The sequence below is a fragment of the Patiria miniata genome, unplaced genomic scaffold, assembly GCF_015706575.1.
Source record: "Patiria miniata isolate m_02_andy unplaced genomic scaffold, ASM1570657v1 HiC_scaffold_16, whole genome shotgun sequence".
NCBI classification, from domain to species: Eukaryota; Metazoa; Echinodermata; class Asteroidea; order Valvatida; family Asterinidae; genus Patiria; species Patiria miniata.
Window position 1 is genome coordinate 10,703,388 of NW_024037054.1, and position 27,834 is coordinate 10,731,221.

General features: G+C 40.3%; 1 protein-coding gene across 3 annotated transcripts; it reads right to left on the bottom strand.

Annotated features, from left to right (window-relative positions):
• Positions 1–17,887: 17,887 nt before the first annotated feature.
• On the bottom strand, positions 17,888–27,143 carry LOC119722974 (uncharacterized protein KIAA0895-like). Of its 3 annotated transcripts, none has more exons than XM_038193407.1 (6): positions 26,863–27,143; positions 22,586–23,180; positions 21,846–21,996; positions 20,793–20,961; positions 20,508–20,675; positions 17,888–20,226 (listed from the first exon to the last, which is right to left on the bottom strand). In XM_038193407.1, exons 2-6 carry the CDS (start codon positions 23,011–23,013, stop codon positions 19,448–19,450), a joined length of 1,695 nt encoding a protein of 564 aa, XP_038049335.1. In that variant the 5' UTR covers positions 23,014–23,180; positions 26,863–27,143; the 3' UTR covers positions 17,888–19,447. The 3 variants fall into 3 exon arrangements, with proteins under 3 accessions (XP_038049335.1, XP_038049336.1, XP_038049337.1); XM_038193408.1 differs by having other exon boundaries at positions 26,752–27,143; XM_038193409.1 differs by lacking the exon at positions 26,863–27,143 and adding an exon at positions 25,115–25,158.
• Positions 27,144–27,834: the final 691 nt, after the last annotated feature.

Sequence of the window (27,834 nt, forward strand, 5' to 3'; positions counted from 1 at the left end):
GGTTAACCCCTTTCAACCTGCAACTTTCCAGAAACATCTGATTTTGCCCTAATTGGGCAAAGGTTAACCTCTTACAATTTTGGATTTTTCATACAAATCTGAATTTTCCCAATTTTGCTAAAAATGCAAGGTGAACCCCTTACAATCTGACATTTTTCATTAACACCTGATTTTGCCCTATTTTGCTAAAAAATGCAAGTTTAACCCCTTACAATTTGAAATTTTTCATTCACATCTTATTTTGCCAAATATCACTAAAAAAGCAAGGTTCACCCCTTACAATTTGAGATTTTTCATAAACATCTGATTTTGCCCTAATTTGGCAAAGGTGAACCCCTTACAATCTGACATTTTTCATAAACACCTGATTTTGCCCTATTTTGCTAAAAAGTGCAAGGTTCACCCCTTACAATTTGAGATTTTTCATAAACATTTAAATGTGCACAATTTTACTACAAAAAGCGAGGTTAACCCCTTTGAAATTTTTCATTCACATCTTATTTTGCCAAATATCACTAAAAAAAGCAAGGTTAACCCCTTACAATCTGAAATTGTCCAGAAAGATCTGATTTTGCCCAATTTTGCTAAAAATGCAAGGTTAACCCCCTTACATATGAACTTTTTCAGAAACATCTGATTTTGCCCAATTTCGCTAAAAATGCAAGGTTCACCCCTTACAATTTGAGATTTTTCATAAAAATCTGAAACTGCCAAGTTTTGCTAAAAAATGCAAGGTTAACCCCTTTCAACCTGCAACTTTCCAGAAACATCTGATTTTGCCCTAATTGGGCAAAGGTTAACCTCTTACAATTTGGATTTTTCATACAAATCTGAATTTTCCCAATTTTGCTAAAAATGCAAGGTGAACCCCTTACAATCTGACATTTTTCATAAACACCTGATTTTGCCAAATATCACTAAAAAAGCAAGGTTAACCCCTTTCAATCTGCAACTTTCCAGAAACATCTGATTTTGCCCTAATTGGGCAAAGGTTAACCTCGTACAATTTTGGATTTTCATACAAATCTGATTTTTCCCAATTTTGCTAAAAATGCAAGGTGAACCCCTTACAATCTGACATTTTTCATAAACACCTGATTTTGCCCTATTTTGCTAAAAAATGCAAGGTTAACCCCTTACAATTTGAAATTTTTCATTCACATCTTATTTTGCCAAATATCACTAAACAAGCAAGGTTAACCCCTTACAATCTGAAATTTTCTAGAAAGATCTGATTTTGCCCAATTTCACTAAAAATACAAGGTTCACCCCTTACAATTTGAAATTTTTCATAAACTTTAACTTTGCCAAATTTCACTAAAAAAGCAAGGATAATCCCTTACATCTGAAATTTTCCATAAACACCTGATTTTGCCCTATTTTGCTAAAAAAAATGCAATCTTAACCCTTTACAATTTGAAATTGTTCATAAACACCAAGTTTTACTAAATTTCACTAAAGAAAAAAGTAAGGTTAATTCCTTAAATCGGAATTTTTCTAAAAACATCTCATCTTGCCCAATTTTGCTAATATATGCAAGGTTCACCCCTTACAATTTGAGATTTTTCATAAACATCTGATTTTGCCCTAATTTGGCAAAGGTGAACCCCTTACAATCTGACATTTTTTCATAAATACCTGATTTTGCCCTATTTTGCTAAAAAGTGCAAGGTTCACCCCTTACAATTTGAGATTTTTCATAAACATTTAAATTTGCCCAATTTTACTACAAAAAGCAAGGTTAACCCTTACAATTTGAAATTTTCCAGAAACATCTGATTTTGCCCTAATTTGGCAAAGGTGAACCCCTTACAACCTGACATTTTTCATAAACACCTGATTTTGCCCTAGTTTGCTAAAAGTGCAAGGTTCACCCCTTACAATTTGAGATTTTTCATCAACATTTAAATTTGCCCAATTTTACTACAAAAAGCGAGGTTAACCCCTTACAATTTGAAATTTTTCATTCACATCTTATTTTGCCAAATATCACAGAAAAAACGAAGTTAATCCCCTTACGATCTGAAATTGTCCAGAAAGATCTGATTTTGCCCAATTTCGCTAAAAATACAAGGTTCACCCCTTACAATGTGAGATTTTTCATATCAATCTGATTTTGCCCAGTTATGCTAAAAATGCCAAGTTAACCCCTTATCATCTTCAATTTTCAAGAAACATCTGTTTTTTCCCAATTTCGCTTAAAAAAAAGCAAGGTTAACCCCTTTTAATCTGCAATTTTCCAGAAACATCTGATTTTGCCCAATTTTGCTAAAAATGCAAAGTTAACCCCTTACAATTTGAAATTTTCCATAAACACCTGATTTTGCCCTATTTTGCTAAAAAATGCAAGGTTAACTACTGACAATTTGAAATTTTTCATACACATCTTATTTTGCCAAATTTTACTACAAAAGCAAGGTTAACCCCTGACAATCTGAAATTTTCCAGAAAGATCTGATTTTGCCCAATTTCGCTTAAAAATGCAAGGTTCACCCCCAACTATTTGAAATGTTTCATGAACAGAATATTTCACACATAGGGGCCTTAATTATATATTATATAAAAGTTTCAAGTCTGAAGCCTTGCCGATTTGTCAGCTTGTTGGCCTATTCATCCGCTATCCAACAAGCTATAGTTTGTCGAAATCCATCCATGTTAAGGTACCTTTAGACCGCGACACATGAGAGCCATGTCGGCTGGCGCTGAAAACCCTTGCTATGGGACTTACTGCACAAAACCGAAACTGGGGGCATCATGTACCTACGTCTGGGGCTCACTCCAAAAGTTTCAAGTCTGAAGCCTTGCCGATTTGTCAGCTTGTTGGCCTATTCATCCGCTATCCAACAAGCTATAGTTTGTCAAAATCCATCTGTGTTAAGGTACCTTTAGACCGCGACACATGAGAGCCATGTCGGCTGGCGCTGACAGCCCTTGCTATGGGACTTACTGCACAAAAACGAAACTGGGGGCATCATGTACCTACGTCTGGGGCTCACTCCAAAAGTTTCAAGTCTGAAGCCTTGCAAATTTGTCAGCTTCTTGGCCTTTTCCTCCGCTATCCAACAAGCTATAGTTTGTCAAAATCCATCTGTGTTAAGGTACCTTTAGACCGCGACACATGAGAGCCATGTCGGCTGGCGCTGACAGCCCTTGCTATGGGACTTACTGCACAAAAACGAAACTGGGGGCATCATGTACCTACGTTTGGGGCTCACTCCAAAAGTTTCAGATCTGAAGCCTTGCCGATTTGTCAGCTTGTTGTCATATTCATCCGCTATCCAACAAGCTTTAGTTTGTCAAAATCAATCTATGTTAAGGTACCTTTAGACCGCGACACATGAGAGCCATGTCGGCTGGCGCTGACAGCCCTTGCTATGGGACTTACTGCACAAAAACGAAACTGGGGGCATCATGTACCTACGTTTGGGGCTCACTCCAAAAGTTTCAGATCTGAAGCCTTGCCGATTTGTCAGCCTGTTGGCTTATTTATTTTCAATCCAACAAGCTATAGTTTGTCAAAATCAATCCATGTTCAGGTACCTTTAGACCGCGACACATGAGAGCCATGTCGGCTGGCGCTGACAGCCCTTGCTATGGGACTTGCTGCACAAAACCGAAACTGGGGGCATCGTGTACCTACGTCTTGGGCTCACTCCAAAAGTTTCAAGTCTGAAGCCTTGCCGATTTGTCAGCTTGTTGGCCTATTCATCCGCTTTCCAACAAGCTATAGTCTGTCAAAATCCATCCATGTTAAGGTACCTTTAGACCGCGAAAAATGAGAGCCATGTCGGCTGGCGCTGACAGCCCTTGCTATGGGACTTACTGCACAAAAACGAAACTGGGGGCATCATGTACCTACGTTTGGGGCTCACTCCAAAAGTTTCAAGTCTGAAGCCTTGCCAATTTGTCAGCTTGTTGGCCTATCCATCCGCTATCCAACAAGCTATAGTTTGTCAAAATCCATTCATGTTAAGGTACCTTTAGACCGCGACACATGAGAGCCATGTCGGCTGGCGCTGACAGCCTTTGCTTTGGGACTTACTGCACGAAACCGAAACTGGGGATATCATGTACCTACGTCTGGGGCTCACTCCAAAAGTTTCAAGTCTGAAGCCTTGCTGATTTGTCAGCTTGTTGTCCTATTTATCCGCTATCCAACAAGCTATAGTTTGTCAAAATCCATCCATGATAAGGTACCTTTAGTCCGCGACACATGAGAGCCATGTCGGCTGGCGCTGACAGCCCTTGCTTTGGGACTTACTGCACAAAACGGAAACTGGAGATATCATCAACCTACGTCTGGGGCTCACTTCAAAAGTTTCAAGTCTGAAGCCTTGCCGATTTGTCAGCTTGTTGTCATATTCATCCGCTATCCAACAAGCTATAGTTTGTCAAAATCAATCTATGTTAAGGTACCTTTAGTCCGCGACACATGAGAGCCATGTCGGCTGGCGCTGACAGCCCTTGCTATGGGACTTACTGCACAAAAACGAAACTGGGGGCATCATGTAGCTACGTCTGGGGCTCACTCCAAAAGTTTCAGATCTGAAGCCTTGCCAATTTGTCAGCTTGTTGGCCTATTCATCCGCTATCCAACAAGCTATAGTTTGTCAAAATCAATCTATGTTAAGGTACCTTTAGACCGCGACACATGAGAGCCATGTCGGCTGGCGCTGACAGCCCTTGCTATGGGACTTACTGCACAAAAACGAAACTGGGGGCATCATGTACCTACGTTTGGGGCTCACTCCAAAAGTTTCAGATCTGAAGCCTTGCCGATTTGTCAGCCTGTTGGCTTATTCATTTTCAATCCAACATGCTATAGTTTGTCAAAATCAATCCATGTTCAGGTACCTTTAGACCGCGACACATGAGAGCCATGTCGGCTGGCGCTGACAGCCCTTGCTATGGGACTTGCTGCACAAAACCGAAACTGGGGGCATCGTGTACCTACGTCTTGGGCTCACTCCAAAAATTTCAAGTCTGAAGCCTTGCCGATTTGTCAGCTTGTTGGCCTATTCATCCGCTTTCCAACAAGCTCTAGTCTGTCAAAATCCATCCATGTTAAGGTACCTTTAGACCGCGACACATGAGAGCCATGTCGGCTGGCGCTGACAGCCCTGGCGATGGGACTTACTGCACAAAAACGAAACTGGGGGCATCATGTACCTACGTTTGGGGCTCACTCCAAAAGTTTCAAGTCTGAAGCCTTGCCGATTTGTCAGCCTGTTGGCCTATTCATCCGCTATCCAACATGCTATAGTTTGTCAAAATCCATCCATGTTAAGGTACCTTTAGATCGCGACAAATGAGAGCCATGTCGGCTGGCGCTGACAGCCCTTGCCATGAGACTTACTGCACAAAAACGAAACTGGGGGCATCATGTACCTACGTCTGGGGCTCACTCCAAAAGTTTCAAGTCTGAAGCCTTGCCGATTTGTCAGCTTCTTGGCCTATTCATCCGCTATCTAACAAGCTATAGTTTGTCAAAATCCATCCATGATAAGGTACCTTTAGACCGCGACACATGAGAGCTATGTCGGCTGGCGCTGACAGCCCTTGCTATGGGACTTACTGCACAAAAACGAAACTGGGGGCATCATGTACCTACGTTTGGGGCTCACTCCAAAAGTTTCAGATCTGAAGCCTTGCCGATTTGTCAGCCTGTTGGCTTATTCATTTTCAATCCAACAAGCTATAGTTTGTCAAAATCAATCCATGTTCAGGTACCTTTAGACCGCGACACATGAGAGCCATGTCGGCTGGCGCTGACAGCCCTTGCTATGGGACTTGCTGCACAAAACCGAAACTGGGGGCATCGTGTACCTACGTCTTGGGCTCACTCCAAAAGTTTCAAGTCTGAAGCCTTGCCGATTTGTCAGCTTGTTGGCCTATTCATCCGCTTTCCAACAAGCTATAGTCTGTCAAAATCCATCCATGTTAAGGTACCTTTAGACCGCGACACATGAGAGCCATGTCGGCTGGCGCTTACAGCCCTTGCTATGGGACTTACTGCACAAAAACGAAACTGGGGGCATCATGTACCTACATCTGAGGCTCATTCAAAAAGTTTCAGGTCTGATGCCTTGCCGATTTGTCAGTTTGTTGGCCTATTCATCCGCTATCCAACAAGCTATAGTTTGTCAAAATCCATCCATGTTAAGGTACCTTTAGACCGCGACACATGAGAGCCATGTCGGCTGGCGCTGACAGCCCTTGCTATGGGACTTACTGCACAAAAACGAAACTGGGGGCATCATGTAGCTACGTCTGGGGCTCACTCCAAAAGTTTCAGATCTGAAGCCTTGCCAATTTGTCAGCTTGTTGGCCTATTCATCCGCTATCCAACAAGCTATAGTTTGTCAAAATCAATCTATGTTAAGGTACCTTTAGACCGCGACACATGAGAGCCATGTCGGCTGGCGCTGACAGCCCTTGCTATGGGACTTACTGCACAAAAACGAAACTGGGGGCATCATGTACCTACGTTTGGGGCTCACTCCAAAAGTTTCAAGTCTGAAGCCTTGCCGATTTGTCAGCTTGTTGGCCTATTCATCCGCTATCCAACAAGCTATAGTTTGTCAAAATCAATCTATGTTAAGGTACCTTTAGACCGCGACACATGAGAGCAATGTCGGCTGGCGCTGACAGCCCTTGCTATGGGACTTACTGCACAAAAACGAAACTGGGGGCATCATGTACAAAAGTTTGGGGCTCACTCCAAAAGTTTCAAGTCTGAAGCCCTGGCGATTTGTCAGCTTGTTGGCCTATTCATCATTCATCCGCTATCTAACAAGCTATAGTTTGTCAAAATCCATCCATGATAAGGTACCTTTAGACCGCGACACATGAGAGCCATGTCGGCTGGCGCTGACAGCCCTTGCTATGGGACTTACTGCACAAAAACGAAACTGGGGGCATCATGTACCTACGTCTGGGGCTCACTCCAAAAGTTTCAAGTCTGAAGCCTTACCGATTTGTCAGTTTGTTGGCCTATTCATCCGCTATCCAACAAGCTATAGTTTGTCAAAATCAATCTATGTTAAGGTACCTTTAGACCGCGACACATGAGAGCCATGTCAGCTGGCGCTGACAGCCCTTGCTATGGGACTTACTGCACGAAACCGAAACTGGGGATATCATGGATAGATAGATAGATAGATAAACTTTATTAAAATCCAAAACTGGAAATTACATGTTGTCGTCTCTCATAAAAATATAAAAAAATTCAACATACGCTACAATATTCAGGAAATAAATACACAATCACATCAAAACATTACAATTGCACACAGTATAAAGCACTTAAAACTTTAGAGCGTAAAAAAGCACATGTAAAATTAATGCAAAACCCATTCCCAAAGTAGAACCAGAATAAAGGACTAAGTATAAAAATTATGTCAAAAACTGTGAAAACCCGTTGCTTCTCAGATACCAGAATAAATTAATCCTTTGGATAAAAATCATCTTGTAAAATTATCATTATGACACTTAATGGCCCTGCCTGTGAAAAATGAAGAATATCGGTTTGTGTGTGCAACCACTGGTCTCAGTCTTCCGCTGCGTGGAATGATGTTATCCTTAAATCGGTTGTGGAGCGGATGCCCAGCATCTCCCCACACCAGTTGTAGCTTGTCACGCAGCCGTTGGTTGTAGACCGTGTCCACTGATGGCAAACACTCACCGAGTATCCTACTAGCTCGTTTGATGGTATCGTCAATTAATTTGTTCACTTTCTTATCGGTATTTCCAGCCCAACATAACAAACAATAGGTCCATACACTACAAATAACCGAGTTATAGAATATTGTCTTGATTTCTTTTCTGACATCAAATGAGTTCAGTTTCCTCAAACAGTACATTCTTGAGTTCAATCTTTTACCTACATGACTCACATGGTTGCTCCAGTCTAACCTATCATCAAAAACAACTCCAAGATATTTATACTCGGCAACACGTTCTATTTCATGTCCATCAATTATAACTGGATCCGGCACCAGCTTATAAGCTTTGCGGAAGTCAACCAACATTTCTTTCGTCTTTATGAGATTCAGTGCAAGGAAGTTACGTTTACAGTATTCGACAAACCGACTAATTTGCTCCATGTAAATGGACTCTTTGTTCTTTTGAATCAGACCAATAAGGGCAGTGTCATCTGCATATTTTACCAGTGGACAACTCACATCAGTAGAGCGGATATCGGCTGTGTACACAGTAAACAGAAACGGTGCTAAAACAGTGCCTTGCGGAGCTCCAGTACTAGAAACTATAACATCAGAATGGGTGGAATTATTAAGACGCACAAATTGTGAACGGCAAGTCAGATAATTTAAAATGAATCTCACAACAGTATGGGGCACAACTGAAATGCAAAGTAGTTTCTGTGCAAGAATGTGGGGCTGCATGGTATTGAAAGCCGAAGAAAAATCGAAAAACATAATACGAGCAGAGTTTCCAAACCTAGTGCGTTCTAAATGAGAATAAAGTTTATCTAAACAAAACAAAATTGAATCCTCAGTACAACGCCCCTTGGTATAAGCAAATTGCAATGGATCGACAAAATCAGTAATCAATGGTTTCAAATAATTCAAAACAAAACGCTCACATATCTTCATTGCCACGGAGGTTAACGCAATTGGTCTAAGGTCATTATTGCACGTGACCACTGACTTTTTAGGAACTGGAATAATACATGACCGTTTCCAAATGTTCGGAATTGATTGGGTGGTGAAACAAAGATTAAAAATGAAAGTAAAAATGTATGACAATTGATCGGCACACTTTTTGAGGAGGCGAGGAGAGAGTCTGTCTGGACCAGCAGACTTAGACTGTTTCAACCCTAGAAATTGCCGATGTACCTCATCCTCAGTAACAGTTAAAAACGGGTCAGAATTAGCTCCTATATTGAATGAACTCTGAAGGTCACTATGCTTACTGGTAAAATCATGACAGTCAAACCTGTTATAGAATGAGTTAAGCTCGTTAGCATAGTCAAGTGTTACAGCAGGAAGCTGATGGGATTTGCTAGGCTTAGAGTAGCAACTCATCATACGCAGACCGTTCCATACTTGCTGCATGTTATTGTCCGTGAAGTGTTCTTCAACCTTTTCTTTATAAACTCTCTTTTCGTTGCGAATGGCGCGTTTTAGTTCTTTCTGTATTTCCTTCAGCTCAACTTTATTTCCTCGTCCAAATACTCCCTTTTCCCTGTTTATCACCTCTTTAACGTATTTTGTGATCCACGGTTTGTTGTTAGGGAATATTTTCACCTTTCTAGATGGAATTAAAGTGTCCTCGCAAAACTGAACGTAGCAGCTCACCGTGTCCGTCAGTTCATGAATATCCTGTGCGGAATCAATGAAAACAGACCAATCCGTGCATGCATAACATTCTTGTAAGCAGGTTGAAGCTTCAGGGGACCACTGCTTGAATTCAACTACACGTGGTTTGTCTCGCTGCACAATAGGTCTGTACTTAGGAAGCAAAAGCACGAGGTTGTGATCTGCAGATCCAAGCTTGGGTAGAAGTGAAGCATTGTATGCATCTTTAACTGATGAATAGCAAAGGTCCAGTGTAGCTTCTCCGCGAGTCGGGCAGTTCACATGTTGATAATAATGAGAGCCCGCCCTATCCAGCTTGCCGTGATTAAAATCTCCATTCACCACAATGAATGCATCCGGGTTTGAAACCTCCAGATTATGTATAGCTGCTCTCAGTTCCTCACTGCCAGCTTTAGCAACAGATTTGTCCGGAATGTAAATAGTATAGCAGAGTACATGTGAGAATTCACGCGGCAGATAATATGGACGTAGAGAGGTGACCAGAATTTCCAAGTTAGGGGTACAGGAATGATCCTTCATGTGTACATTATTAGGATGACACCAATGATTACTAACATAAAGGCACAGACCGCCCCCATTCTGTTTTCCAGTAGCATCCAAGTCCCGGTCTCCACGTATCAATTTAAATCCATCAATGTTCACGCAATCGTCGTTTTGATAATCATTTAACCACGTTTCGGTGAAGGACATAAGGCTAATGTTCCGGAATTCGTTAAGGTATCTCACATTTGCATACAGTTCATCCATTTTATTACCTATTGATTGGACATTCCCCATAATTATGGAGGGCAAGTAGGGTCTGTTTTTACGCTGTCTGTACCTACGTTTCACTCCGCCGGCTTTTCCACGTTTCCTGCGCCTCATTTCTTTTGGTAGATCTATGTTCAATGGGCGTGACGGATCAATGGGCGATTGCGTGTTCATGGAGCGAAGCTCAGCAACTGTATAGCGAAACTGAATTCCATGGTGGCTGTTCACTGGCAAGACATCCTGATTTCCATGAATTCCCAGGCAAGATGAGACGATTAAAATACACAACAAGGTACAGCACCAATTCACTTCCATACTGATATACATTTAGACGTCCAGTTCACACCGAAAAAGGAGGAAAATCAAAGAAATTTTTAAGAGAGAGACGACAAACCGTGTCGCCACATGAGCAGCGCCACTTTCGGAATGATGTACCTACGTCTGGGGCTCAATCCAAAAGTATCAAGTCTGAAGCCTTGCCGGTTTGTCAGCCTGTTGACCTATTCATCCGCTATCCAACAAGTTATAGTTTGTCAAAATCCATCCATGTTAAGGTACCTTTAGACCGCGACAAATGAGAGCCATGTCGGCTGGCGCTGACAGCCCTTGCTATGGGACTTACTGCACAAAAACGAAACTGGGGGCATCATGTACCTACGTCTGGGGCTCACTCCAAAAGTTTCAAGTCTGAAGCCTTGCCAATTTGTCAGCTTGTTGGCCTATCCATCTGCTATCCAACAAGCTATAGTTTGTCAAAATCCATTCATGTTAAGGTACCTTTAGACCGCGACAAATGAGAGCCATGTCGGCTGGCGCTGACAGCCCTTGCTATGGGACTTACTGCACAAAAACGAAACTGGGGGCATCATGTACCTACGTCTGGGGCTCACTCCAAAAGTTTCAAGTCTGAAGCCTTGCCAATTTGTCAGCTTGTTGGCCTATCCATCTGCTATCCAACAAGCTATAGTTTGTCAAAATCCATTCATGTTAAGGTACCTTTAGACCGCGACACATGAGAGCCATGTCGGCTGGCGCTGACAGCCCTTGCTTTGGGACTTACTGCACGAAACCGAAACTGGGGATATCATGTACCTACGTCTGGGGCTCACTCCAAAAGTTTCAAGTCTGAAGCCTTGCCGATTTGTCAGCTTGTTGGCCTATCCATCCGCTATCCAACAAGCTATAGTTTGTCAAAATCCATCTATGTTAAGGTACCTTTAGACCGCGACACATGAGAGCCATGTCGGCTGGCGCTGACAGCCCTTGCTATGGGACTTACTGCACAAAAACGAAACTGGGGGCATCATGTACCTACGTTTGGGGCTAACTCAATACCACGTGACTATAACTTTCCGGAATGTTGCAATTTTTGCTAAGTATTTAATGTATTTTGTTTACTTTTTTTTGAAAAATTAAAATTTGGTAGTAATTTTCATTTTATTGGAAACTTAGGGGGCTTATTTGGTCAATTTCCGGGGACAGATGCAAAATAAACGCGCATGCGCATCAATTGAAGCAAAATTGGTGTTCTGAAAACCGTCAGCAAGAGTATTTGACGGCATGGAATTTGGTCAATATTAGTCAATTCTTTTGGTCAATTCTTTTTGGTTAATTTCCGGAGACAGACAGACAGCTACAGCCCGACAGACAGACAGACAGACAGACCGACCGACCGACCACCATGTGACATGTAGACGCTCCTGCCAGAGTTTAAAAATGTTTATAAAGGTTCAATCATATGTTCACATTATTCGCAAATTTGCAGACATTATGTGGCGGCCGCCACATAAGTCGTCATACATGTATAGGTTTTCTCGGTCAATTTCGGCAAATGAGCAGCCAATTTAATTTTCGTGAGCTCGAATTGAAGCTATTTTGCCTCTCCAGTTGTTACTGCGTTTCAAATTCAGAATTCGGCCATTCAATTTCGTTTTGAGGCATTCAAATTCCTTTAGCACTGTGTTCAATTTAGCATATCGTCATTCTTTTTCGTGACACACAATCATCATTCAATTTAGCAAAGCTGGTTCGACTGGAGATTTTACTGATTTAATTTTTTTCAATTTCGTAAAGAGGCAATCAATTTCGCTTAAAGAGAATTCAAATAAGTACGACTAAAGAAATACGAATAAACAGATAAACTGTACTAGGCAACTGTTTCGTATCTTCACTTTAATTCAGGCAAACCTTGTTTTCTTTATTTATGCTTCCAGTAGACTTTACATGGGGCCAATGAGGTTGTTTTCTTCTTCTTTGTTTTCTTCTTCATTCTTTTTTTTTTGGGGGGGATCTTTATTGGTTAACTGACCAATTTCGTAAAGAGGCAATCAATTTCGCTTAAAGAGAATTCAAATAAGTACGACTAAAGAAATACGAATAAACAGATAAACTGTACTAGGCAACTGTTTCGTATCTTCACTTTAATTCAGGCAAACCTTGTTTTATTTATTTATGCTTCCAGTAGACTTTACATGGGGCCAATGAGGTTGTTTTCTTCTTCTTTGTTTTCTTCTTCATTCTTTTTTTTTTGGGGGGGGGGATCTTTATTGGTTAACTGACCAAGACCTAATTTTGTATTGTGGTTGAATGGGGTGTTTCTTTATGTTTTTCCTGGTTTTTTTTATTGTTTATGTTGTTTCTTCCTCAACCATCAATCTGTTGGCGTGCCAGACATCTTGGCATATATGTTTGGGTATGGTTGTACCACTGCATGCACTTCACTTGGATGATGACATCAACGCTCTGGATGGCTGCTTGTTGAAGGAGATCGCACCTCCACTGCTGCATGTTCATTCCTGCTTGCTGGGCAGCCTGTCTGTCTCCGACACGTTGTTGCCACTCAGGTAACCCAAGGATGCGTTTAACTGCAGCCTTGAATGCAGAGTGTGCCATCTCCGTGCTGTTCAGGAATGGGGAGTAGGGAGGGAGGCGCTTCAGCTGGATCATTGGGTTGGCACCTTCAGGGAGTTAGGCTCGCACGTGAGGCCTCGCATTGTCGTATATGAGGTAAATGGGTTCGTCGTCTGGGAAAACTGCATCACACTCTTGAATTGTGTCCGCAAGAAACTCCTCGAATCTCTCTCGCGTCACAGTTTCGAATGCGATTCGGTGGTGCACCAAGCCTACTTCACTAGAAACAGCGAAGGTGACATTGCAATTTCTCCCTCGTTGTCTGTCGACGACTCGTCGTGCAGCGATCCCTCGTGGAGCTCTACCCTGGGAGCGTCGAGTCCAGACGTTATAACCTGTCTCGTCAATGAAGACTAGATGCGCCAGAACACCATGCTGCAGGAACCACTCACCATACTGGACGCGTTGATCAAGAACTTCAGGGTAATTTCTTGCATCGGGGACGTCCTCCACTAGTTTCAGTGTAATCATCATCCCATCCAAGGCCCTGGCTATGGTGGCAGTAGAAACCTGGGGCTTCTCTGGCAGATGCTCACTCAAACTAGCCTTCATTTGTTGAAGTGTCAAGACGGGATTAGCGTCAAGGATGCCTTGCAGATGGTTTCGCATGTCATCATCCATCTTGCTGTGGGTTGCTCCTCCTCTTGCCAGCGTCTCTCGCCTTCCAGTCCTCAAATATGTTGCAACAATTGATCTGGCTGTGGACTTGTTGATGTTCAAATTGACCGCAAGCTGAAGGTAGTCTTGCTCGTTTCCCTCGAAGGCCTCAATCAACCTTTCTCGATCTACCTGGGCCACTCTAGCGTAGCGACCACGAGCTGCCATTTCTAGAAATATGCGTGTAAAACTGTAGCGAAAGCTCGTCTTCGAAGTACATCGGCAAAGTGACTCAAGTGCCAAAAAGTGAACCGTATTTATGCCTTCAAAATTCTTAAGGAAACAAAAATTTAACAAAGCGTTTTTTAGATTGCACAAATTCCAGAAATGACTGCCCAAAAATGAATTTGAATGACTAAACACACGCCTCAAAAAGCTCCTGCGAATTTGAATGCTGCTTTGTTGAATTGTTAAATTGCATAATTATTTTGTTAAATCGAATGACGCAACAGTACATTTGACTGGTCATAAAACGAAATCGCATGACCCTTTTCAGTAGCATTTGATTTCGCGCGAAATAGAATAGCGTAGTGGTTAAATTGGCTGCTCATTTGCCGAAATTGACCGAGAAAACCTATAATAAGTGGCGGCCGCTGTACAAAAAAATATTTTCACAAGTACAAAAAAAATATTTTCACACTTTTTTATGTGGCGGCAGCCAGATAATAAGTGGCGGCCGCCACGAAAAAAAGTGTGAATACAATGTATATTTTTTTGTACAGCGGCCGCCACTTATTATGACGACTTATGTGGCGGCCGCCACTTATTATCTGGCGGCCGCCACATAATAAGTGGCGGCCGCTGTACAAAAAAATATTTTCACACGCACCTAAAAAATATATTCACACTCATTGAGTGGCACTATCCGTCTTCTGTATGAAAAAGCTTTCATCTTTTCAAACAAACTCTTGCATAATGGACAGGTTGGCTAGTCTACGTGCTGGCTGGGAACCCGACTTCGTCGTGACGCAACTGCGTTTTGCCTGAAATTTACGCAATTTCATAACATTTTTATGTGACTATAGATTGTTTATAATGTAATTTGAACCTTAAATAAGGCAAAACTGCAACATCTGCATGTGATTTTAAGTGGTTATAGTGTATTTCGAGTAATTGGAGGGAATTTGGCAGATTTCTTAATCCTCTTGAATAGGGCAGGATAAGGGTACTATATACTTAAAGTACCACAAATAGTGGTGCGGCATAGCTCCAATATGCTAAAGTATTGTGCAAATTGTGATAAAAGCATTAAACTTTGCATGTTGGTTCTTCATGCCAAAAAGATTTTTTTTTGGTGACCCAAGCGTCAATAGTGCCAAAGAACGGTATTGCACCTATTAGTTTACAGTCATGTTATGAATTTAGACCTTACAATTTTGAGGTGACCTCTGACCTCGTTTCTCCTTGTTTTATTGGCAGACGCAATATGATGAGATTGGAATAGAAATCTGTGGGTCTGTTTTGTAATGGACAATGTACATATGTCAAGCAATATTCACTCTTGAGTATTTATTACACCCTGCTGTATCCAGTTGGACTTGGATAGCCACGTTTTTAACCATTTTACCAAGACCAATGGTCTCTGTAAGAGAGTGATGCTTGTCTGATGTGTCGCTTATTATTCTTTCACGTTTGCGTCTGCCCTTATAAATAGGAAAAGTGAGATCAGAGGTCATGCAAAAAAATTCTTTGGGGTCTGACTTCATGACATGTTGTAGAATAATTATTAAAATACACTCCTTTTGCTCTGATTAGACGTCGGTCATGAACAAATGGCATTTGGAAGATATAAACATGATAAATAACGGCAGAGTACACAAAGTTCACTGACCTCGCAAAGGTCATCAGAGGTCAAATATGAAATGTCTACTTATCTGAAAATTCATATCAGGGCAAGAATACCCAAAATTTAGATATGGGTAATAAAAAAGTGGTGTTTTGAATAGTTAATCCTCTTATTATCTATAAATAGGATACGCAAAGTTCATTGACCCCTTGAAGGTCATCAGAGGTCAGATATGAGATTCCCTACAAATAAAATTCTTTTCATAGCATGAGCCACTTAACATTATGACTTGGGTCTTGAAAAAAATTGGGGTTTAAAGGGTATATCGTATAAATAACTATAAATAAAGTTAGTGCAGTTAATACAAAGGTCATTGACCTCTGGTTTGCATTTAGTCGTTATTTACATTGTATGAAGACTATACATAGACTAAAGTCATAGGAAAGTGATGTTTTCAAGAACATAGGTATAAATAGAGTATTCAAAGGTCATTGACCCCTCAAAAGTCACCAGGGGTCAGATATGAAATGCCTCCATATCTGATTTTTTTTTGTAATGGTATGAAGACCTCACATGCCAAGTTTCATTTTTTTTTTATCACAAAATGCTCAATTCTGTCCCTGTGCCGCACCAAAAAGAACATCTACCTCTCTAGTCTACGAGTTGCTTGGCTGGAAAACATTAGATTATCGTAGAAACACTCACACAAATACCATGGTGTCGGAATGTTTAACTGGACTATAACACCTTCTTATCTTACTGGACATTTTATCAAAGTATCTGATCAACATTCCCACTGTACACGATCTAACACGTCTGGAAACATTGTACCTCCTCATCCTAAGTCAGAATCTGGAAGGAAGACCTTCAAATTCAGAGGGGTGCAAACCTGGAATGCGCTTCCACTCATCTTAAAAACCTGTCTACACCCAACAAGAAAAAAGTTATTTCTGAAATCCACTCACTACAGTACTTAGTCGGTTTTTAGGTCTTTAAGTTGTAGTTTATATTTTCAGACTTTCTGGGTTTTTTTATGCAAAGTCCCCATAATTTATAATATTGTAGTTTTGTAATTTTTTTAGTGTAATGTTTTTGGGGGCTTTGGGGGTTGTATTTTTTAACTCGTCTGTTGTATAAGGTCGGTCTTTTTATACATCATGTGTTGTCAGTTCTTTATCCTTCATAACATTCATATATATAAGCATATTTGTGGGGTTTTAATATGTAAATTGATGCTTCTGGTTCCTTAGCTTTGGGAGGGTTCATATGTGGATACATAAGTGCGTTTTATAAGATGTCGGTCTTTTTATACATCATGTGTCGTCAGCTTTATCTTTCATTACATTCATATGCATATTTGTGATTTGTTTTAATATGTAAATTAATATAAATGCATTGGGTAATTGCTTTGGGAGGGTCCTTATTTCTTTTGCTTGATGACTTTTAAAATTAATGTGATTTTTTTGTGAATGTGTATTTTTAATGTTGATTGTTATGTTTATTGTCTTTTATGTATGCTGGGACCCACGGGAGACCAGTGGATTCAACTGAAGGGCCATCCAGTTGAAATAAGAAATAAATATATAGATAAATCAGACGAATTTGATTGCTGAATAACGTTTGGCGTAGACGAGACGAAGTCGAATACTCCGGGACGAAAACGTGTGCTCATTGTTCGACTTTTCTTGGAAGTGAATTTGAAATTGTCTGACAAAAGACGAAATTAAACATGGGAAGCGCACTAACTCGATGTAGATGGACGAATTTGAATATTAGAAATGGTGAATTCGAATGATAAACGTTTTAAAATAGCAGGGAAAACCCTATAAAAAAACGTGCTTTAAAATGTGTGCGGCGCGCTAGGGTCGCCATCATTGTGTGAAAGTCTGAAACTAGCGTGGGACCTGATATCACGCAATTATTGTCACGTGCTATGCATTTCATATGGCGCGAGTCTAGTCTTATGAAGGCAGCTTGGCTCAAAATTCTGCTTTATTCATTGCTGGAAATACGTATGTGCGAAGGCAAAACTACAATAATTAGCCCTAAATGAGAGGGATTTGGTTTTTCTTCACTTTCAACCTAAACACTGGGATATTGTAAGAATTATCAATCTGCAAACAAATACACGGGCAGGAAACATTCATTGTACACGGGCAGCGGAACCGGGGGGGGGGGGGGGGGGGGGGCTGGGGGCATTTGCCCCCCCCCCCCAGATTTTCCGAAGTGCCCCTTTTGCTGCCATAAATGTGCCCCATCGAGATAATAGAAAAATCGTACATTATCTTACTATTTCTTAAAATTAACAATTTTCCACTAATGATATGCCGCAAAACCCATACAATACGCCCTGAAAATGAGCACATAATGCATAGTTATCATCGGTTTTGAAGAGCGCCCCCTATGTTGAAAGGTGCCTTGAAGCTTGAGCAGATACCCCAAATTAGTGCTGCACATCAATCATGTTATTTCTGTCAAACAATGTGTAAACCTGAAATACATTTCAGAATTCATAACTCCATTACAAATAACACAGACTTGGAGAATTGCATTTACAATGTTTAACGGTCTACGTTGGCCTGTGCAAGACCACTTGGCAAGATGGACCAAAAAAACACTAGTTGCCGATTTAAGTTCATAATGTACGGCTCATTTTTTAAGGCCCTCGTGCTTTTTTATGGCAGTAGTCTGCAGCAGTTTTATTCATTTCCATGTTTAAACGCTTCAAACATGAAATTCCAAACGGACAGTAACATTTTATTTATCAAATTATTTACTCATTAGAACACCTCAAAAATAAAATTGTACACGATTGGAAACACAGCAATTTGAAAATCACTACGAATTTTCCTGTTGAAATGGAAGGATTTACACCAGCTGTAGACTTTAAAAACGTGAATGTGCACATACATGTATAGCAATAAACAATACACGCCAAAATGGTATAACCCTTTCTCTCTCTTCTCTAGCATTAAACCTTACGGGTTAAGACGGAGTTAATTAGGGGGCAAGGTTTAGTATCGTTCGAGTAAACCTTTAGTTCAATCATTGTTAATTAACAAAGAACACCCTCTCAGACACCTGGGATGGTCAAGTATACGGAAAAGCCATTCAGTTCTGAAAATGCTCTTAATGGGGAACAATTAATAAGAAGTAATATGGAGGTTGCGCTTGAAGGAAAGCACCATCAACCACCGTTCTCACATCTCCATTTTAAAATGATTGGTGAAGCAACATTATTTTTATCAAGCTATGCAACCTGAAATTATCATGTACTTTTTTTGACAAACAGGGAGGGACGGCTAGACTGAACCTCTTTTTGACGGTATGGGACACAGCCTTGTTTTAGACCCCGTTTGGCAGGTTCTTTTAAGTTATATTGAATTCAAGCATAGATACAGATACATGTTTATGTACATGTATTAGCATAGGTGTCCTTTTTTCCCCTACCCCTTTTTTTGAGGGGGGGGAGGGAGGGGGTACTCTGGAGGGCAAACTCAGCTCAAGCTTCCCGAGGGCCCCCTTGTATAAGTACAACTCAAGAATTTCAAATTTGAGACTTTCTTGCAACCAAAATTAAGCAAATAAAAAATAATAATTTCAAGCCCCCCCCCTTCACAACTTATGATCTTAGAGATACTCCCCGACACGCAATCCATCCTGGGAACCAGTGATTCTAGAAAGAGAAAGGTTCTTATCTGTGCTAGTCCTGTGTCTGGTTCAATGTGACCTGGCAATAGTGATATCATCATGTCCATACATTTCTTCCAATAGTGGCTAGCAAAAATGACAAACAGGAGAGGTCTGTACCCTGGCCTATCAAATCACTGTACATGTAAATATGCAGTTATGTCTCCACCTCTCTAGGAAGTACAAAATCCAAATGGAGAAATGTCGACAACTAATAGCTTACTGTATGATAGTATGAAGTAATTGTGTATTCACATTTAAGATGTCCTATTGTCTGTCAATCATATACATGTACATTGTACCTCCAATTTCTCTACAAATTGTGTGTAAATTGAGTCCTTGCATAAGTAGCTTCATTTTTCTTGATAAGTACATTGGGGGAGGATCTGTTTCGTTTCCTGAGGAGCCATCGATGTGGTGAATAAGGCACCGGGCTGACAGAGGCAGCAGGCTTGACACGATCATCAGTAGCTACACTGCCAGCAACTGGTGATGGGGATCTAGACGACCACCATGAGCAAAATGCTTGCGTTGGTGTAACCTTCTCATCATCATTACATGCTTCATCCCTAGAAACATATATCATTCTCACAATGGAATGGCTGTCCGATTCACTCATACTAGTGGATTCCACTGTTTGAGGCTGTTTCTTTTTAACTGAACATCCATCTTTTTTGACACATTTAGGATTTCTTTTGGTGACATGACATGCTGCCATTTGTTCTACTGGAGTGCAATGTGAACCACAATGAGTCTCTCTGGAAGAGTTCAGATTAATGTCTAATTCATTTACTGACTGGGAGCATGATGAAAGAGGTTGAGGAATCTTTATTTGCTGCAACCTGTCAAATTTCCTTCGGTTTACTAATTTGCTTGATGTCTTGATTGGTCTGTGTTCAATGAGTCCATTCAAAATAGCCATGTGTCTCAGTTGCTTACGGTAAGTCTCTTGATTCTGCAGGAATGCTGGCAGTTTGATGAAATCAAGACGAGCCATACGCTTAATGCGAGGAATCTCCTCTCTGCTAATCTTACCACTGTATAGCAAGTGGAAGTCTGTGTTATCAATGTTGCGGAGAATATCAACAGCTCCTGTTGGCATGAACAAAAAAGTAACAGATATATACCAGAATGCAAATGTTGTTCAAGTTCCTGTATTTCATGTAAGAGTCTAGAAAAATAGACCTTCATATGTGATTACACAACCTATACATTTAACATTTTATTAGAGAATGCTGTTTTATTAGAGAGTCCTTTTCCAAATTCCTGAAGTGCTCTGAAAAACAAGGTTGTATGGCAGGAACTAAGCCTAAGCACCAAGTTGAGTACAGTACATGTACTTGGATTCGATAGATTTCAACTGTATATGTTACCTGTGAAGTAGCACTGGTCCTTGCCATTACCCCCAACACCACCCGGGTCTTGTAAGCAGCGCTTGACTCGCATAACATACTTCCATCTTAATTCCTTATCCATCAAATATTGGCCTAGATGATCAAATAGCTCATGGAATGTCATCTCTGTTGCTTTGCAGGCTGTATCTGTTCAAATAGAAAAATCAAAGACATTAATTTACCTTTGATCTTCAGTGTTTATCCTTAATGCTTTTGTTCAATTCAAAAGATTGTTTAAAAAGTGCATGGTTCTGATATACTTACAATATGTCAGGGCTTGGGAGAAGAGATATTTGTTTTTTGCTTGTAGTACGGTGTTTATTGATGCTAAACCCTCTTCAGTTTCTGCTAATGTTTGACTGTTCAAGCCACTGAGACCAAAACGCTGGCGATTGGAGAACCATGGCTGTAAACCATCATTCAGTGAACGATACTGCTCAAAGGTTAAAGAGAAAGGCTAAAATATTCAATCTTATGTGATCACAAAAGTACAACATGCTTTGCATTGCATATTCATAACAATCTTTAAACATCAAATTTGTTTTGAATACCACTTTACACAGTTGTTTTACTTAATAAAGTACACAAAATATATCACTGCTCTGAAAAAGTAAAAATCCATACTTAGAATAGGACTTACATGTACTACTCAACAAAAAAAATGCACACACAAAAGTTGCAAACTAAACGTTTTTCCAATTAGGCCAAGTAAAAATAAAAATACAGTGTATCTAGTCCAGACTTTTAAACAAAGAAATTGGTGAGGGAGGCCCTAATTAATTGTTATTTTCCATTTTTTTTTATTTTCCAAATATGGCTGCCAAGAAATGATTCCAGATTGTTTATGGTGCCATTTAAGTTGATATGGTGCAATCTAGCGCATGCAAATGATTTATATCATCATGGTCCACTTGTCAAGCCAGTTGCAAAATTCACAAACAATAGTTTCAGTCGCAATTACATTTTGATAATAGGGAGTTGTTGGTTCACCATTAACACGTGTCAAAAGAATCTTTATGACGGTGACTTCTATTTTTTTTATGATTTATCCAATTCCCCCCCCCCCCAATAATTTTATTGGCAAAGCATCCAAACCTGGAGCAAACTTTTGACAAGAATGTGATTTTGTTTTACTTGACTTTACAGATGCACAAAATATATTGATTGTTGTGCAACAAATTCTAACTTCACGGCACACACTTCACAATTTCAAAATAATCTGAAAACAAATTTATAGCAGACTTTCTTAAGCACCAAATTCTTCACCCATGACTGCTGCTCAAGTAAACAGTACAAGTACATGACTAAAAAGGATACAAAGTGAGTAGCAATCTCATGGTTGGCAAGACAGTGGATGCCATGTTCCCTAAGGTACACATTATCTTCAGAATTCTTGATCCACATTGAGTACTTTCTGGCTTCTGGCTTGTTGTACCGAAGACAAGGGCCACGCCAACTCATCTGACCACTGTTCAATAGATGGGAGTAAAAACAAAAGATAGTAAACTTTCCCAAATATCCCAGCCAGTCATCACAGCATACAAGTTTCCAGCCACTGCATCCTTACTAGTTACAATGCCTGTCAATCAGTCAATATAGACCTAAATGATACTAACAACGGAAATTTCAATATCCAATCACTTATCTTTTTTCAGAACATTCATCTTGTCATTTATTATCACTGACTACTTTCATATTTGTCTCACTTCCTTTCAGGCCTTTTGACATATTTTGGGTTTAAGACATTTTTGACCAATATTTGGTATGCTCCCTTAATGTATTTCATAGTGCCTGCAAGACTGCAAAACATCACGCAGATTTGTAAAAGGTTCAATATTACAATTCAACAAAACCACACTGAATTTAAAAACACCATCTAACTCTTTATAAACGAAGTGGAACAAATACAAAGATGCAAGTGGGACAAACACAAAGATGAAACTAGTGCAACAAGCTTTTGTTGCACTAGTTTCATCTTTGTGTTTGTCCCACTTGCATCTTACTAAAAAACTAAACGTTACTAAAACATGATATACATTATACAATGTAATTCAAACCTGCATGAAAGGTCCTTGCTCCAGCTAATTGTCATCATTCCTTCAGAGCCAGTGTCTTCCAGGTACTTCACAAGCAGACTAGATGCTTCCTCAGCATTAATCCTAGTACCATATGTCTGCTCTATGTATTGATCTCCACATCCAAACTTCTCATTAACATTCTCAAGGATACGAGAGGCTTCTGCAAGAAGGTCACATTTGATCACGCCCTGCTTGATGCATGGAGTATCTTGCATATTTTCGAAATCTGTTTTGAATTGAAATTTGGAGACATGACCATGGTGCAGGAACTCATGTTTATGCTCCTCTAAGTCCAGAGGATCCATCTTGGAACGGTACTTTTGAGGGGTTTCCTCATAGTTGCGGATCAAAACTTTGCTCTTTGGTAGTTTGGATTTGTTCCTTGATTTCTTGTGTTTCGTTTTCATTTTGAAAATATCCCCAAAACATGTGCTAAACACAAAGAATCAGCAATGCCAGAGCAGTTTAAAGTTTACAGTGTAGGTCTCCAGCTAGACATGTGTGCAACCTATTCCTTCCTCCATGAACAGACACACTTGTTCAATCCCAGCCATTTGTTGAGTCAAAATTGATTCTGAAAAACATAAACACAAAAAAATTAATTACTGGCGACATGTACTTGCATTAAAGTTTTGACAAAAGTTCTCTTAAGTTCTTATACAATTTACTTAGCTCAGTGTAAGCGACGTGGTGGTTTCGTGTTCAGCCTAAACAAGCCCCATTTAATGTGGCTCAAATATTGGGCTGTGCATCGGAACCAGGTACCTGAGTACCCAACCATTGATGTCAGGAATTGGATCCAGATTATGGGATAGGGTACGGGTCTGTAACCAACTTTACTAACAACTTATTAACTTTTCAGACAATGAAAAAAGGTTGTAAATGTCATTTGTGGGGAATTTTCAAAATCAAAACTAGGCTACATGGAAAAACAATTTTAACATAATTTACATTTATGGCTCTCGCAGAAAGTTTCACTTGGATACTTGTATTTTGCTGCATTGTCGTACCGATATGCAGTATTATTGTGCAGACCTTTATGAAAAAAACAGAAGAGCAGCTTCGGAGATTTGAATTTTGGGGTTGGGTTTCTTTAATAGGTACCTTTGCACCTGTGTTTTGTTTTGTTCAATTGGGTACCCCATTTTTGTACTAGCCGTACATGCACACCCCTACTCGAATACTGGACTTCCTCCATATTGGGAGCCACACAGTGGTGATACATGTATGTGGGGAAAAGATGATTTTGAGGAAATCAAACTCAAGAACTATAGTTTCTCTTGATAAATTTACTGTAGAAGATACTTAGGCTACCTGATTAAAACCAGGGCAGAGAAAATCAAAAGGTCAAGTGTACGTGACCTGTGACCCTGAAAATATTACCGTAATTTGTTTGATGAACTCACTGCAACTTTCACCTATAAATTACAGGCTACCTTCATGTAGGCAAAGTAGTAGTACGACCAACCAAAGACAAAAATTTTTTGTCTCCATTAAAATCCTGCGTAAGAAGTTTTGATGTCCATTAAGTTTTAAAACTGTGATGTGAGGTCCATTACATTCTAGACACAAATCATAGGCTGTCAAACAGCTGACTGGTATTTAGTATCTTGTAGTTTTCATGTTTGTTGTGTCCTCTTTTTGGTTTACATTGATTTACTATCAGACTTCAGCCCCCTCGAGTCACTTTTGATGGGAAGAAGTGGAATTTGTAAAATAAAAATTATGAATTCCCCTCCCGACTTAGTCCGAGTAACTTGGACCAAACTTATCGCCTTTTTAACATTCGGACATGGTCTGGCGATAGTTACTATCGCCAGACCATGTCCGAATGTTAAAAAGGCGATAAGTTTGGTCCCAGTTACTCGGACTACTCCCGACTGAGTTTTGTATATATTAGTATTAAACAAAAACCTTTAAATTTAGTTTAAATGGTCTTAAGTTATAAAGTTATAGGGCATACCACTTGCTCATCGGAAATTCAACATCGAATTACCGATGAGCACTGGAGCTGGAGGTTCTCTAGCCCTATAAATATGATGGCTCTCTCTTGTATTTGGTCTTACTCTGTCGCCATTACAGATAAAGACCCAATACAAAAGAGAGCCATGTACAGCCCTATTTGTAGGACTGAGAGTTTCTCTAGACCAGTGAACGTGGCTACATGTACATAGCAACAGAGGGGCTCATATCTCTGGACATTCAAAACAATTCTACAGTACACGTTCGTATGGGCTCCATTTACCCTTGAATTTCTTTGTACTTGTACTTTGTAGTGATAGATCCTACCAGTATGCCACTGGAACTTGAGTGGAAGTTCTTGGATAAAGTCTTATGTACATGTATTATATAAGTGGTGGATGGTCTCCAACTGGCATTACGAACACATCAAAGTCCAGAGAATTATAAACAAACCGTATATCACTGTATATAATTATAACAATTAACAATAACATGTCCTCAAAAGTCAAATTTAGCAGGGAAATATTGAACTTTTGAAGCACTTACGGTACTGAGAAAATACTTGGACTTGTTGGAGTTTTTCAAACATGTCAGACCAGTCTCATACTTTTTTTGTGGTTGTTTGTGCACCAGTAGTACACAGGGTGACAAGTGATGTCCAAGTAGGCCCCCTATGGAAATCTTTCCCTTACGCCTACGTCTTTCAGTTTTGTACACAACATTTAGCCCCACTAGTGTGGCCGCGGTATGCTGCGCTGAACCTCTGGCCACACCCCGTGGTACCGCGCACTACTGAGGACGAAGTTTTCCTAAAATTTACAGGCAGTTTCTTACATATGGTTGTATTCTATGATGTCCCATCTATCACTTCTGGGATGCTTAGGTGTAATGATGTTCAATTTTCCGAGATATTCTTGAATCTTTCTGGAGCTCATATGCACTCGTGAAACGTCTGGTGATGGCAGCCATTTTGAATGTGACAAGAGATGACCTCAAGCTGTGACGTTGCGTTTATGCAAATTGCTTGTCGAGCGAGGGCGCGAGTTGCAAATGCGACGGCTGTTTCCTGTTCCAAATAAAAATTAAAATAATACCCTGCGCATGCACTGCGTGGGCATCGATGTCGACGGCTTGGACGACGCGCGCGACACAGGAAACAGCCGTCGCATTTGCAACTCGCGCCCTCGCTCGACAAGCAATTTGCATAAACGCGACGTCACAGCTTGAGGTCATCTCTTGTCACATTCAAAATGGCTGCCATCACCAGACGTTTCACGAGTGCATGGGCTCCAGAAAGATTAAAGAATATCTCGGAAAATTGAACATCATTACACCATCCCAGAAGTGATAGTTGGGACATCGTAGAATACAACCATATGTAAGAAATTCCCTGCAAATTTTATGAAAACGTCCTCAGTAGTGCGCGGACCACGGTGTGTGGCCTTGGGTTCAGCGCAGCATACCGACGGCCACACTAGTGGGGCTACACAACATTGAACATGTTGAACTAGTCCGAAAATTTGGGACTCTCAATACTGTGTATGAGAGTCCCAAAACTTAAGGTATCCATATCATGCAAAAGTTTGTGCTGCATAATAAAACCAGTGTGAATCAAATTTGCAAGCTTCTTACTCACTACAGTTTCCTCAATAATCCCCGAAACTTCTGCCTCGCAAAGTTGCTGTTGTGAGCATTGCATCACCAAAAATTCAGCTTTTAATTCTAATTTTGCAGAGAGTTATCGAAATCTAAACGTGAGACATCACGTTGATGTGTACTGCAATGCATTGTGCAAAAAAACTCCCTAGCTAGAACATTTTCATCTTGTAGATAAAGCAGCGCCCTCTTGTTGATCTGAGTGAATGTAGAATGTTTCATTTTTTAACAGAGGGCGCTGTGTTCATTTGGCTATCAATTAAAAAAACAAGTCAGCTGCAGGGCACTTCCTACACCTACCCAGAATACATTGGGAATCACACACCCATTTCCAGAGCATGGAGATTGACGTGGATGGTTTTTGAACTGCCAAAAACTTGCCTTAAAATTGGATTTAAGGTCTCAAATTTCGCAGATGACATGCTTGCAACTTTATCATTTTGATGTATGTGTTGTGTGGGCATTAATTAGCCTAATGGTGAGTAAAAAAACGTCAGTAGTAATTTTGCACGTTTTTATGCACTCACGGTCCCAGTCTGATGTTGAACATGATCATAGAACTTAGAAGTGGCGTCTGGATAGTGCATTCTTTCCAAAAGAAATTCGAGCCGGACCCAGATGAGAGGGATTAGCCCTACCTGCAACTGCCACGGTTCATTTCCATCATCTTGATCACGATAAACCGCAAAAAATAAAGCCCAAACCTTCCTCCATGGTCACCGTCACACACATCTGCAACTCAATCATGCAAGTTGTTTGTTGTTTCCAAGCGAAGCAGACGATCAATGTCCATTTAGATTGATCCCCAATTTCAATCGTGTAATAATATCACTAAGGTTCACTGGGCTTCAGACTCAAGCAGCGATTAGACTGGTTTTCGGGTTTTTGCCAGTGAGTCGAGTCCATTGATCTCCATATACACAGACATGGAGATCAATGGTCGAGTCTACGAGCGAAAGTCTTGTCGTGCCGGTGTAGCGTGAATAACCGACTCCATGAAATGTGGACTCATTGGTAGTACTGCGCACGCTTGAGTACAATACTAAGCTATTTTTAGGATCGTTTCGGGAGAGTGACTGTCACGTGCGGAGGGATCAACCAATAATAGGGAAATAGGGGTCCGATTTTCATAGGAGTTGGATTTTCATGTGACACCGTACGTACGTGAACAGAGAGGGCGCTTATTAGGGTGACCGTTTTAGCCGATTTTCGGCTAACTTTGACAGATTTTTGTTAAAAAACGAGTTTGACAGAAAATTTGACAGAATGGATTTTTTGGCAGATTTCTGGCAGATTTCTGCAAAAAAATAATGGTTATTATTAACAGAAAACAAGCAAATTTGAAAAAAAAAATAGTACCTTTGTTTAAAAAATCTTCAATCTTTTCAAACAAATCCTTGCATAATGGAACAGGTTGGCTGGTCTAGGCGCTGAGGTTTACTGGGAATCCGACTTCACGCCGCGCAACCGCGTTTTGCCTGAAATTTACCCAATAATTTCATAACATCTTGACTATAGATTGTTTATAATGTAATTTGAACCTTAATTAAGGCAGTACTACAAATCTGCATGTGATTTTAAAGGTTTTTAGTGTATTTCGCGGAAATTTG